The sequence below is a fragment of the Homalodisca vitripennis genome, chromosome 2 (genome assembly GCF_021130785.1).
Source record: "Homalodisca vitripennis isolate AUS2020 chromosome 2, UT_GWSS_2.1, whole genome shotgun sequence".
Classification (NCBI taxonomy): Eukaryota; Metazoa; Arthropoda; class Insecta; order Hemiptera; family Cicadellidae; genus Homalodisca; species Homalodisca vitripennis.
Window position 1 is genome coordinate 123,128,772 of NC_060208.1, and position 13,764 is coordinate 123,142,535.

At 36.6% G+C, this 13,764-nt stretch overlaps 1 protein-coding gene across 3 annotated transcripts in view; it reads left to right on the forward strand.

Moving 5' to 3' along the window:
* The window catches only part of LOC124354663, a 120,613-nt gene that overhangs the window by 31,462 nt on the left and 75,387 nt on the right, over nt 1-13,764 (forward strand). For all 3 annotated transcript variants that reach the window (XM_046805292.1, XM_046805290.1, XM_046805291.1), the window contains exon 2: nt 6,177-6,380. In XM_046805292.1, coding sequence (XP_046661248.1) covers nt 6,221-6,380 — 160 coding nt within the window. In that variant the 5' untranslated portion in view covers nt 6,177-6,220. The remainder of the gene's footprint in view (nt 1-6,176; nt 6,381-13,764) is intronic.

Below are 13,764 nucleotides of genomic sequence, written 5' to 3' on the forward strand. Positions count from 1 at the left end.
AGAATTAAATACTGTTGTAGATAACTCACAGGACACCTGAGATGTCCAGTCAAGGTGAGGTGGATACCGACCTTGGTTCCATACACTGCTCCTCGTGCCAATGTTAGTGTTCGTGTTGTCTCTGGTCCACATTATAAGTGATACCAGCAGAATTAAATACTGTTGTAGATAACTCATAGGACACCTGAGATGTCCAGTCAAGGTGAGGTGGATACCGACCTTGGTTCCATACACTGCTCCTCGTGCCAATGTTAGTGTTCGTGTTGTCTCTGGTCCACATTATAAGTGATACCAGCAGAATTAAATACTGTTGTAGATAACTCACAGGACACCTGAGATGTCCAGTCAAGGTGAGGTGGATACCGACCTTGGTTCCATACACTGCTCCTCGTGCCAATGTTAGTGTTCGTGTTGTCTCTGGTCCACATTATAAGTGATACCAGCAGAATTAAATACTGTTGTAGATAACTCACAGGACACCTGAGATGTCCAGTCAAGGTGAGGTGGATACCGACCTTGGTTCCATACACCAATGTTAGTACATTATAAGTGATACCAGCAGAATTTAATACTGTTGTAGATAACTCACAGGACACCTGAGATGTCCAGTCAAGGTGAGGTGGATACCGACCTTGGTTCCATACACTGCTCCTCGTGCCAATGTTAGTGTTCGTGTTGTCTCTGGTCCGTGTTATAACTTATACCTGTATAAGTAAAACACTGTTGTGTAGGCTATAAATGACAAGGCAGTGGCAATTTATGAAAAATTAATTTTTGAACACGGAAAGGATTGCTCTAAGGAAAACCCAGATAATATTCAGTTTAAATGTTGTTCTACGATGCCTTTCGAGAATTGTGGTACAAAAAAAATCATTAAACTCCGATAACGGGAAATATTTTTGCAAATATGTAACAAATTGATTGCTCAAATACTCTTGCAGCTGTAATAATAAACAAATTTATTATAGTACTAACATATTACTTATAGTACTACACTCTGATAAGCTGATGTGTCCAGATTTTAGTACACCTGTAACAACATAACGTGTGTTTAAAACCTTGGTGCAAAGTTTAAAATATATCAAAAGCATTATTTTACCTACTATACAAAACCATGGGTTCGTATGAAAAAATATACAACTTTAAATTATGAAAAAGCTTTTTAAATAAGATAAAGCGTTGTGTAACTAATAAAATTAAAGTAAAAAGGTACACAATTATAGCAAAATAATGGAATGGTATATAGATCCGATTAAACCCCAAGAGTGTGTTTTTTATCTGAATAAAGTTTTTACTAATTCCATCGACAATATTTGAAATGTTATTAAGTCAATGTTGTTGTCACTGTGGCCACAAATCCTCGTCGCTTCCATTCAGCAAGTTCACAACTATAAGGGTCGGTAAATATTGGTCGACTAGGTGTTTACTATTGGTTCTTAGTAAATGTAAAGTTTACGAGTAGCTTTCAATTTTCAAGGAAAACGTTGAAAATATTTTTAAAAAAGTCGCTCTACAAAGCTAGCAGAATTAAAGGGGGGCGTTGAACAATTGATTTCTTACCAAAAGGCGTTTCAATCAAATTTCCCCCTTGTTATGGTCATCGACACCGCCTCGACGATTTAGTCTCTCTCGCTTATTTCACAACAGCAGGTGGATGTTTACCGAAATGGAAATATGTTTGCAGGATATAATGCTACTATAATTGATTAACATGAACATAAAATTATATATCCACTCCAACAAGACGTAAAACATCGGCCTGCCTTGCAAAAGCACATACACGTTGTTATTACAGCTTGCAGACTGTTACCAAACTTCCGCCATCAGGTTGTGCAATATCACAGCAACGTACACTGTTTGGAACACTCCTATGTATGTAGGGGTCTCTCCTAGTACTAAATGTGATAGAGTAGCCACATTGTGCTGTGGAAGTGAAACCGTCTCATCTGTCTGTCAGAACAGCGGCTCTCTCACAGGTGTCTCTCACGTCCTAGTACTGAGCGGTCAGTTAGTGTTTCTCAGTATGAATTGAGGCATTTGTACTTATTCGTTAGTAAATCTTGCCTTAGTATAATGCTTGTGATACACCTGTATTTCTTTGCACGTTATACGCAAAATAGTATTACAAATATTTAAAAATAGCTAGATGAATTGCGTAGATAATGCTAGTAATATTTATGATGAACTATAACAAAATCTAGCAATATTATGACGCATTTATTTAACAACAGTCTGACTACTAGGGTTAGGTAACAGCAAATGCGACAATTTTAATTGTTACTACTAATCATTATATAACAGTTAGATACCATAACGCCTACATGAAGTAGAACGAACGTATGTTACTAAATACATAAAGAAGTAAGATCAAATTATAGATATTGATAGTAACTTTATAACAACATTTTTTTACTATAGAGTCGACCAGTGTTATGACACATGTACTAAAAAAGCCTGAAAAACTATGTTTGGTAATATAAAAAGCAATAACGTGATACCGTTTTAAGTCTTGTTACTAAAACAAGTCTATTGTTGCTTGAAATCAATAAATGGTTAGTTCAGTGGACAGAGAAATAAAGCAGCCAACAAAGTTTACCGAAGGAAACGAACCGTAGAAGTAATGGCCCGATTGTATAATAGTTTATGATACTTACGCGGACTTCATTTTAACTAGAGCTAACTAGTTATACAAAATTTCGCGTAAGTATATCTATACTCTAAAGTCGTACTATGACTGTTGTGATAGTTCTTAAAATTCATGTACTTAAACTACGTATGCTTTACAAAATAGAAACTACTTTATGAATACTGGAAGAAGATTCAAATCGGGGATTCCCTTTGGCGATTGAGGAAGATAGCCGTTAACTAATTTATAACTCACGTTAGATATTCTTCAATCTTGACAGCGCATAATCTGACAGAAAGGCTAATACGCTTATGTTTACACCACAGCAACAAATCTGGTGGCTTCCCGGATTGTTGGGAAACTATATTTTTTGTAATGAAATATATGGAAAATATCAGGTAGAATTCTATAACACTACATAGTTCCCATTCCTTAAAGTTCATTAAAAATATAAGATGTTTCCATTCATCATCTGCAGAACAACACATGGAAATCGTAAATGTATTGGACGTATAGAGTACTCCACAATAAGCAGATAATACAGTACTATGTAGGTCAAATCCTCAGCTCGCCACAACCACATGAATCCGCGTGAAAGGTGTATAAGCAGCAGAAGCGTGGTCCTTCCTGCGGTTCTGGTTGCGGTTTCAGGACTGAATGGGACGATGTCGTGTTTAGTTTTGCCTGTGCCCAAGTAAGTCAAACCAGAAGTGGCGAGTACAAGTAGACCAGATCTGTAAACTCATGTCAGTCAAATCAGCACGCGAAAAGTATAGCACCACCAGAGTGAGGGCATATCCGTGGTCCATATGTCCATTTGTAGGTTCATGTTTCAGGGATGAATGGATGATGTAGTGTTTAGTTTTGCCTGTGACCAAGTTACGTCAAGCCAGGAGGGGCGATGTACAAACAGACCATATCCGCAATTCATGGCGTCTCTAATAAGGACGCGAAAAGTATACCCATTCTGTGGTTAAGATTGATGTTTCAGGGCTAAATGGGACGATGTGTGTTAAGTTTTTTCTATGTTATGAGTATGACCATATATGGACTATATTCAAACCTCTTCGCAGCCTTCGCAGCCACATGTTTAATTTTAATATCTCAGAGTTCAGGTATTGTAACTACACTGATTTCAACATTATCAGTGTTTTTATCTCTATGAACGTGTCTTCTGCTTTTAAAGGTTTCCCTTCATATTCTATTGATGATAACCAAGTATGTAACCTCTCCGAATTTAGTAATCTCTCTCAAAGGCATTGTTAATTTATTATGCGTGTTCTTGGACTATCTGCTTCATAACAAAAGGTAAAGCCTTTGTGAAAGATGCTTTTGAAAATCGCATTGTCCTAAACATTATCGCTAAATGATATATTTTCTATTAAATACTTCCTCAACTGGTAATGGTAATGCCAAACTCATCTACTAAATTTCGCTCTACACTTAGCACATCAAATGTTTGACCACTTCATCTAAAATTAGTTCGGATAACAGTTTCACCTGAATTTCTGTTCCGGATCACATAACCCAGATTTTAATTCAACGCCAATAATTATGGAGATCTGACGAGTTTGTCGATGTAATTTTGCACCGGGCACGGGAAACTCGGGCGCTCTGCAATTACCTGGCCGTTAGTTCCAATCGCGGCTGGGTAATCGTGGAGGGCCTCCGCTAGTGGACGCCCGCGCCAAGAAAGTGTAGAGAAACGAGAATATAGGGAGAGCCCCGCGGGAATGTGGACTGATGGTCTTGTCCTTTTACACCACCTGCTCTTTGTCACTCGGTGTTTCTCAGCCTTTATATGGAAAGGCTTGTTCGAACAGGAGAAGATGCTCAAGTGATGTGTATTCTAGTGGCGTTCATCCTACCCGCATCGTTAATGGGTAGGGCATCCATGAGGCGAGAAGGAATGTGTTTGCGTTGTTGGTAGTATATTGTTATTACAGACTTGAGGTCCATTTCTTACTTAAAGTATAAACAGATAATTTATTAGTGCAGTAACCAGAATCTTATTTGAGTTAAAATATTAAACTCATTGAAATTATTGTTTTATATTGTATAATTATAATATATTATTATTGTTAAATGATATAGTAATTACTCTTTTACACAGTCATATTGTATTTGTTTTCTCTTGTGGTGTTGATGTTGTGGTGTGAATTTTAGTATGATAATCCGATGAATTTGCTCTGACACCGTTTTACAACTCGTTTGTAAGTGATTAGAATACGTATTAAGAACTAAAATAATATGTCTTGACGGCTGTAGATAAGAGCACATGTGTTATTACATGGCCATGAGAATAAGCGGTACAACCTTTCTGACCACATTTAATCCACGATTCATTTGTCTGCATCAAAAGTATTTAATTGGATATATTAATATTTGAAAATTCCTTAATAGATTCATTTCAAGCGGAACGGTCGCTATCTTAGTTGAGCAGCCAAGATTCGACAGCAAAGTACGTGGATGGAGGCGGGTTTCGCAGAAGGAATGGCGCTCAGTTCACCGCTCGCCACATTCCTCTGCCTCAAACACTTTCACTTGCCTGCTCGCAGCTCGCAACTACGGACTACTCGGTTACTTAACGACTTACCGCTCAATACCGAGATATTAATTAGGCCGTTCATTAGCCGATGAAGTAACGGGCACTCGGCAGCGTCGTGTGAGAAAAGCGCCACGCTGCCCCACAATAACACCATTGATATACCACCCACTGCTGTAAGGTACGTTACAGCATCATTAGCCTCACAGGATCGGTGCTCGTGGCGTAGTGTGTGTAATGCAGCTACTTCGAGGCCATTCCAAGGGAATTTCCACTAAAACACATTTCCCAGGAGAGAGAACGATATCCAATGGTAGTGAGGGGAAGCTGAGAGAAAAGATACTCATATAATTAAAACGTGTACGAAAAATGGTTCCAAATCCATATATATATATATATATATATATATATATATATATATATATATATATATAATATTAAACAAGGCTATTACCATTTATACAATTTAATGTAAATAAAAGTCGTTTGACAGGTATTCAGTCTTCCGATCATATGTTAGTTTGCTTATTTAAACGCATATGTGACAGATACGGCCAAATACAAAATAATTGAATCGGAAAAAGTAAGCGCTCTGTGGTGTAATGGTAGCACATACACCCGGCAAGTGAGAGATCCGGGTTCGACTCCCGGCGGAGCAAGTACTTTTTGTGATTCAATGTTTATTGAAATTAAATAAGGCTATTGCCATTTATACAATTTAACGTATATATATATATATATATATATATATATATATATTTATATTTATTTCTTTATTTATATGGATTTTGAGACCATTTTTCGTCTTACGAAACTCTCATCCAACTTTTGATATACAAATCGCACTCTGTAAATCAATTTTGATCCTGGATAACACGGACACAATGTTTGACATTCATATTATCATTGCGTAATAAATTGTATGCATTCCAGATTTGTTAGTTTTGAATACACTTTTAGATTAATTAAAATTCAAGAGTTAACAACTTCCATGTTTTGTTTCAGATGGCTTCAATGCGGTGACGGTGCGGTGATATTTAGTGTTAAAGATGGCAGCTTCAAGGACGCTCTTATCAGTGTTTATCGCTCTCAGTTCTGTCATCTTACTCTCCGAGGCCCATGTGGCCCTCACCTTCCCACCTGCTAGGAAGTATGACCTGGACTTCTTGGACAATAGCAGGACCAAAGGCCCCTGTGGCATGCCAAAGGGTGAGTTTTATACTCCATCGATAAGCTGCTTAGTAGTTGTTGGTATCTAGTTATTGAACGATCTTTTGTAAGTGGGGGGATATTCAAACATGAGCGAAGGATAAGTGTTTTCTGAGACTTTCAATAGCGGCGAAGGCCAAGGGTCCAAGGCCTCGGTCCATTGGCCTGCACGCTACGGCACTCACCGTAGCCACAACCAACAATTAGACCACAGCATTGGGTTCAAAACTGTTTTTGTGAAGTACCGCCCCAGGAAACAATCAGCCTTGACATCACGAGACTTCGGTGTCTTCAGTTTTCCTGCAAGTCAATGACCTCTGGAAACTTCTTGGGCAATTTTAACACATTTTTTATTTCGAATTAGAAAGTTAATCAGTGCTCCAGACACGTAACTAAATATTCGAATTCGCTTACTTTTTTCTTTGAACTCTAGTGTCTGTTTTCTCTCAACAATACCACACATCATGCCCCTCATCCGTATAAGATATTAACCACTGACTACGGTCATCACAGCAATTATAAAGCATTGCGCTTCCAATCAATTCAAGGAGTGTTGTTTTTCTTTGGTGGAAGTCGGGCAGAACGGATTGCGCGGGAACAGACGTTCACGGTCTGGCATCTGATTGAACCGTGGGCTGTGGAATCGGGGCCAGTGGCCTGTGGCCTGACTGACACGATTGTCTTGGCCAGACACACAGTAGAATAGGGGGCATTGGACGACTTTCAGTGTAGGAATAATATAAATTCGCAGAAGAAATCAGATGAGTATCTGGCTTAGCTAATGTCATATTGAAATAAGTTGGATATTAACTTCCTATTTCATTCTATATTGAATACGGTATACGTAGTATTATGGCCTACAATGGGATGGAAGTGCTACACCTATCTGCAGTGTACGATATGATACCATATGAAATATATTCATTTACAAACCGCTGTCGTCTAAATATTCAAGCTGTAGTGCATTAAATACCAGAATTGGACGTTACCAAAGACCCAATTTTCTACTTGGAGAGCTAATCGAGAACTTTGGTGCAGTTTTATGATTGTTTGCTATAAGGAGAATATGCCATCTATAATCATAAATCTTATTTCGTCAGTTCTGAACGTTTTGCACATCAAATTATTATCTAGTTGGCTTGCTAGTTAATATTTATTTCTAGTCTTGCTGTCAATGTTCTTACATCTCGATGCACTATCAACCTCTATTGGCAACCTTACGCACACCGATGTACTAGATTCAGACCACTGCAGCTCCCAGCTATAGTGTTTTTGAGAAGTATTGTTGTTTACTGACTAACACCTAGGTATCTCACCCGGCAACCAACTGCTCCTTCTCTATGTTTAAATGTAATTATTAATTTGTTGAAGATCACTCAAATAATTCATATCCGTTGGATTGATTGCTTTAATATTTTATTTCTTAACAGAACATCTTCTATTCTAGGTTGAGCATATGGTTTTCTGGAAGTGATCTGAAATTTATTAATTTAGACTCAGTTTAAACTCCATGAATGTTTACTTAAAATTTCTATCTCTTATAAGTCTTGGGCACATGCAAACGTTTATAGCCCTGTTTTTACACTCAGTCCCTTTCCCTTTATCATTGAAACCGTTGTTAAAACAAACTAGGTTCCGTGCATAACGATTTTAGGTGTCTATAACACGTTAATATTTAATCACATACCTTGTATTTCGTTTAAACAGAAAACCTCGCCTGGTATGGAAAATCGTACGTTGTCACAAAACAATATTTTGGGGGGGGGATGTTTATTGTGATTTTTGGAAACTGTACAGCTCAACAAATTTGGTAACATCCACAGGCAAATTATTATTGTTTTCATAGGTGTTAAATAAGTGAACTTTTTTTCCGAAGTTGCTACAACTAATGATTTTGTGTTGAACAAATAATGGCTGATATTACAGTTTTGTTTCAATAGTTCGTATTACGTTATGGAATCGGCAATCAATTTGTTTACAGCTATGAGAACAGTGTTAATTAGTTAATATTAGCTGCTATTACACTAAACATATTTTAAATCACAACACAAAGGTTTTAAATAGTCCATTTTTTATGTATGGCGCTATTATACAAATTTTAATCTGGCGATAGCCGTTAACGAATCTGTTACAAAATACTGTGCTATTCAAGTACTGTATTGTGTCCAATTTAAGATTAGCAACTTCCATACTGAAAATGTTAGAAATCAGTGCATTACGTTTTAATGGTCTTTTAATTAGTCTTGCATGACGCCGCAATGAAGAACCTAATCTAAAATAACAAAGAAAGTTTTATTTGATTAAAAATTCAAATTATAGTATACATTTACTACCTCAAAACAAAATCACAATAACAATCTTGAGGAAAGTAGTTTGTTATTTGAAGGAAAGCACATTTCAACACCTGTAATGCAAGTCTAAGCTCTATGATAAAAACGTTAAGTGAACGAAACTGCACAGACAAGAAGGATAAATGACGAAATAATCGTGCGGAGTCTTGCTAGAGAGACAGTCAGAGAGATACATGCTGAAACAGACCTTGAGCAGACATCCAATATTGAGTCACAACTCGGAACACAATACAATCACATCCATCACCAACCTTGGATCCCAGTACCGAATAAATCCTCTGAAATTATGAAGCCATTTTAATATTTTATTTACACCCGAAAATCTCAGGACAGAACATTACTTACTTACTGATCGTGCTTAGATATCCTTTATCTTTTTATCTTGAGCAATGATTAATTTTATTGACAGAAATTTTAGATAAAATTAATTATTGTGGATCCATAGAAGTATTTTTGAAGGTTCTAGGCACATTGAAGATCCATTGATGTGAGTTCTTATCTTAAGTAGACAAATATGTCGATGGTTGTGGAAGTCTTATCAAATTAATAAGAAAGGGAACACGAAAATATCAAGGGTGAAATCCAGTCTTAATGTTCCAATTTTTGTTTTAATAATTTTTTTTATAAAACAGTAGCTGTGGAAGCCACACAACCTTCAAGCGATAAAACGAAAGCCTTAGATAGAAAATCCATCTTCTATGAGACATAAAACAAAGGTATTAAAACTTCTCATTCTTGTTGTAATCTCTTACACCATTACACAACCGGTCAACATTGTCATACTGAATTGTTACGATAGTACATGTTTTGTTTGGTGCAATCACATAACACCATTTGAAGGGGAGATATTCGGAAGTTTTATTACATTACCATCAACACAAAGGTGATAGTACCCACAATACTGAGCCATTATAGTTAAATCTGACTTATCACCCAGAAACCTTTTCTTTTTGTTTTCAAAAAAAGGAGAACCCGGTTTATTCTTTACTATACATCCTTGTTAAATGCCCCTTTCTATTGTACCCAGAGCGGTTCAAGGTGCAAGTTCATTTTCTACAGTTATTACAGCTAAGAAGTAGTTAAGGGCGAGAATTGATGCAGTACTAAAAGAGGCCAGTCCAGGCTGGATTTAAACCTGTACTACGACATCTCTAACTCAGAAACTGTAGGTGCACCGGTTCTTTTACTTCGAATGGTTGGACAGATTCCTCACAGCTCCTCCAGTGTTTGTGTCAGTTCTTTTTTTTGACACTCATGGTTGCTTAGGACATCCCCCTTAATGACACCTCTAATCAGTAAAGTTAAATCTGTGAACTAATCTTACTAGGAACAATGCAATATAAGACGAGTAGTCCATGAATCACTATATCCTGTACTTATGCACTCCCTTGTATGTAAAGCTTTATACTCAGGATTTCTAATTACTATCTTGGTGTAAATAGCTCACAGCACATCGTGTTTTTGCAGACTGTATCAGGTTTATGGCTTCCCTCATCAGTGTCCAGCACATAATCCATCAGCATCCATAGACTCGGTCACCGTGTCACATGCAATGTCATGACTTTAGTGGCCATTGTGTCTCTATGGCAATATCTGCTTGTGTGGGAATAAATTTAATTTAAAGGAAGGTATTACATTGTGGTGATTTCAAGTGGCATACAAACTGTCCCTAAGTTTCACGCGAAGTTTCACTGGTTTTTTCCTCACAACATTGTCTAACTATCCACACGGTACCTCGAAATCAAACTAACCTATACATTTAAAACTTTTTGAAGCTTTATTATTACAAAGACATCAAGTTCAATGAGACCCATATCACTCCATGGGATTTGGCTGAGCGTTAGTAAATACTTCTACATTGGAGAACAATTTTAAAAGTCTTAAACGTATCAATTTTGCTAATTGATCATAGATAGAATCGACATAATTTCATGAATTATAGCGCATTAAGCTAATTATAACGTTTCTTTCCTTTCTTAAAAAGTTGTATCGAATAAATTTAAATTACTACAAATTTTTAAAAGATAAATGTATTTTCAGACATACAGAGGATATCAACTAGAGAATAGTCTTCTTCAAATACCTAGTCTAAAAGTTATTGTTAAATTAATGTAATACACAATTCTCGTATGAGAAGTAACTCGTCATATAGAATTGAAATTTATACATAATTGAAATGCTATGTTTTATGAACGTAAGAAATTAAGCAATTATGACAGCAAAATGAGTCTGGAATTTTGTTACCACACAAATGTTCCTGCTTAGTCTAGCAGAACAAGATGCTCCTCAAGAGACAATCTTTGCCATCTCCAGTTTGAAGATTGTGTTTATACTCTTGCTGACTTCCTGCTTGTTATACCTAATCAGGTGTTTTACTTTAACGATCTCGTTATTGATCGTGATTCGATCTGAAAGTCTGAACGGAAATTGCACCTGGTTGGATAGGATAGGAAGTTTATTGAGGATGTGGCATTAGTCCAATAAATCTACGTGGACATCATGTTGAAGTTACATACGTGTCAATAGTTTTTATAGTCAAGGTAATTTCTAAATTGTTTTGGCTTTCGTTTCAATAATAAAGTTTACTGCCAAGTCAAGTATACAATAAAAAGTAACAGGAAGACGCATAAAAAAATTAAAACAAAACAATTAAATTAAATCATGCTCTTGATCTCACATGAAGTTGTTACGTAAGTCTTCCACTACACCAAATTAGCACCGGTCCCTTTGTAAGCTTATTTTAAGTGATCTTCCAGTGCCACTGAATTTTTCTTAACTATTGAAGTTATGCTGTTATAAATTTACATGGTTATTTTTCATATTAGGTTTGTCACAAAATAGTTTCTTGCTTAAGAAAACAAGTGTTTTCACTTATTTCAAAATAGTGATCATTTAACAACTTTGATACCAAATTTTGATGAATCAGTTTATGATCAGAAGATTTTATGGTTTTGTCCGATACGATTTAAATACCTTTCAACAAAGTTTCTGTTCATTCAAATAATGGTGACGTTCAAAAAGACGTCTATACCTTACTAAGTAAAATTGTGTTTTGTTTGTAAAATCACAAACATGTAATTTTAAAAATATACTCAACATAACGTAGCTATGGTGGGAACGTAGCGTTGGTGTCTCTGATTTGGAAACGCGTTTGTTTTGAGCTTCTTCGTCGCCGACTTCTTTTGGTTCTCTTCAGACGAACATAATTCCAGATTAAAAAAGTCAAGTCTGTGACAGCGTTATATTTCAGACGCTGCACTAAGAGGAAGGTGAACTGGAGCTGAACTCAATTTTCACATTGATTCAACACTTCCCACCATAGCTACGTTATGTATAGAAAACTTGGTACTTCGTACTTTGGGATCGTGTCTAAAACATCGTAGTGAACTCAATTGTGCACTTGACGAGACTATGGGGATGCCTCTTCACCTAGAACACCACAATAACACTATATTGTGTAGTATGTAGAATCATGGTCTCATGTCGAAATGATGTAAAGAGTTCGTTGTGAGGATTTTTATCCCTTCAGACGAACATGACTCCAGATTCCAGGAGTGAAGTCTGTAACCTGCATTAAGAGGAAGGTTAACTGGAGCTAAACTCAACATTTACATTGATTCAACCCGTCCCACCATAGCTACGTTATGTATAGAAAACTTGGTACTTCGTACTTTGGGATCGTGTCTAAAACATCGTAGTGAACTCAATTGTGCACTTGACGAGACTATGGGGATGCCTGTTCACCTAGAACACCACAATAACACTATATTGTGTAGTATGTAGAATCATGGTCTCATGTTGAAATGATGTAAAGAGTTCGTTGTGAGGATTTTTATCCCTTCAGAAGAACATGACTCCATTTTCCAGGAGTGAAGTCTGTAACCTGCATTAAGAGGAAGGTTAACTAGAGCTAAACTCAACATTTACATTGATTCAACCCGTCCCACCATAGCTACGTTATGTATAGAAAACTTGGTACTTCGTACTTTGGGATCGTGTCTAAAACATCGTAGTGAACTCAATTGTGCACTTGACGAGACTATGGGGATGCCTCTTCACCTAGAACACCACAATAACACTATATTGTGTAGTATGTAGAATCATGGTCTCATGTCGAAATGATGTAAAGAGTTCGTTGTGAGGATTTTTATCCCTTCAGAAGAACATGACTCCATTTTCCAGGAGTGAAGTCTGTAACCTGCATTAAGAGGAAGGTTAACTGGAGCTAAACTCAACATTTACATTGATTCAACCCGTCCCACCATAGCTACGTTATGTGTGGAAAACTCGGAACACACATTGATTTTAAATGTTGTGGTTCTTTGAAATGTAGAACTCAAAAGATTTCAAGGAAGGTCAAAACACGCATGTAGTGACGTATGTATCACGTGTCTCACAGTTCTCTTATATTGTGAAATATTTTATTTATCGATTTATAGACTTTTTCAGTCGACTCTCGAATACCGTCAACTCGAATAACTGTTCCTTTCAAAGTAATAATTGACAGTTATTTCATGGCAATAGTATTGTAAGTCGAAGAAGCAAAATAACAACCTCTAACACGAGGAACAGTTGGTAAGTCAACATGTTTTAAAATAATACGTCGGTTAGTTGAAATTACTGCGTGTCATTTGTTTCTTATCATAAAGTTCCGCTGTGTTTCATGTGTTGTATTTATATAAAAATGCAATAATAAATTTTCATGGACCTGGGTTTTTTAAAATACTTGGAATTTTATGGACACCTGAAACCTTCCTTGTTAGTTGTACTTTTCACTTCAACTGGAACACGTAGATTATCGTGGAAAGAACACGGGAAAAGATATGTCAGGCAAACAACGAGTAAGACAACAGATCTTGACAAAAACACACAAGATTGTTGTGGAGATATACTCTTGTACTCTGCCATTGTTTCATTTAACCAAACAACAGATTGTATGGTAATGTTTCCATTCAGAGACTACTGTTGCTTTCTCTTGCTGACAGTTGCATCTCATAGTCGACCGTCCTTGATGAATACGCAATTTTATATTA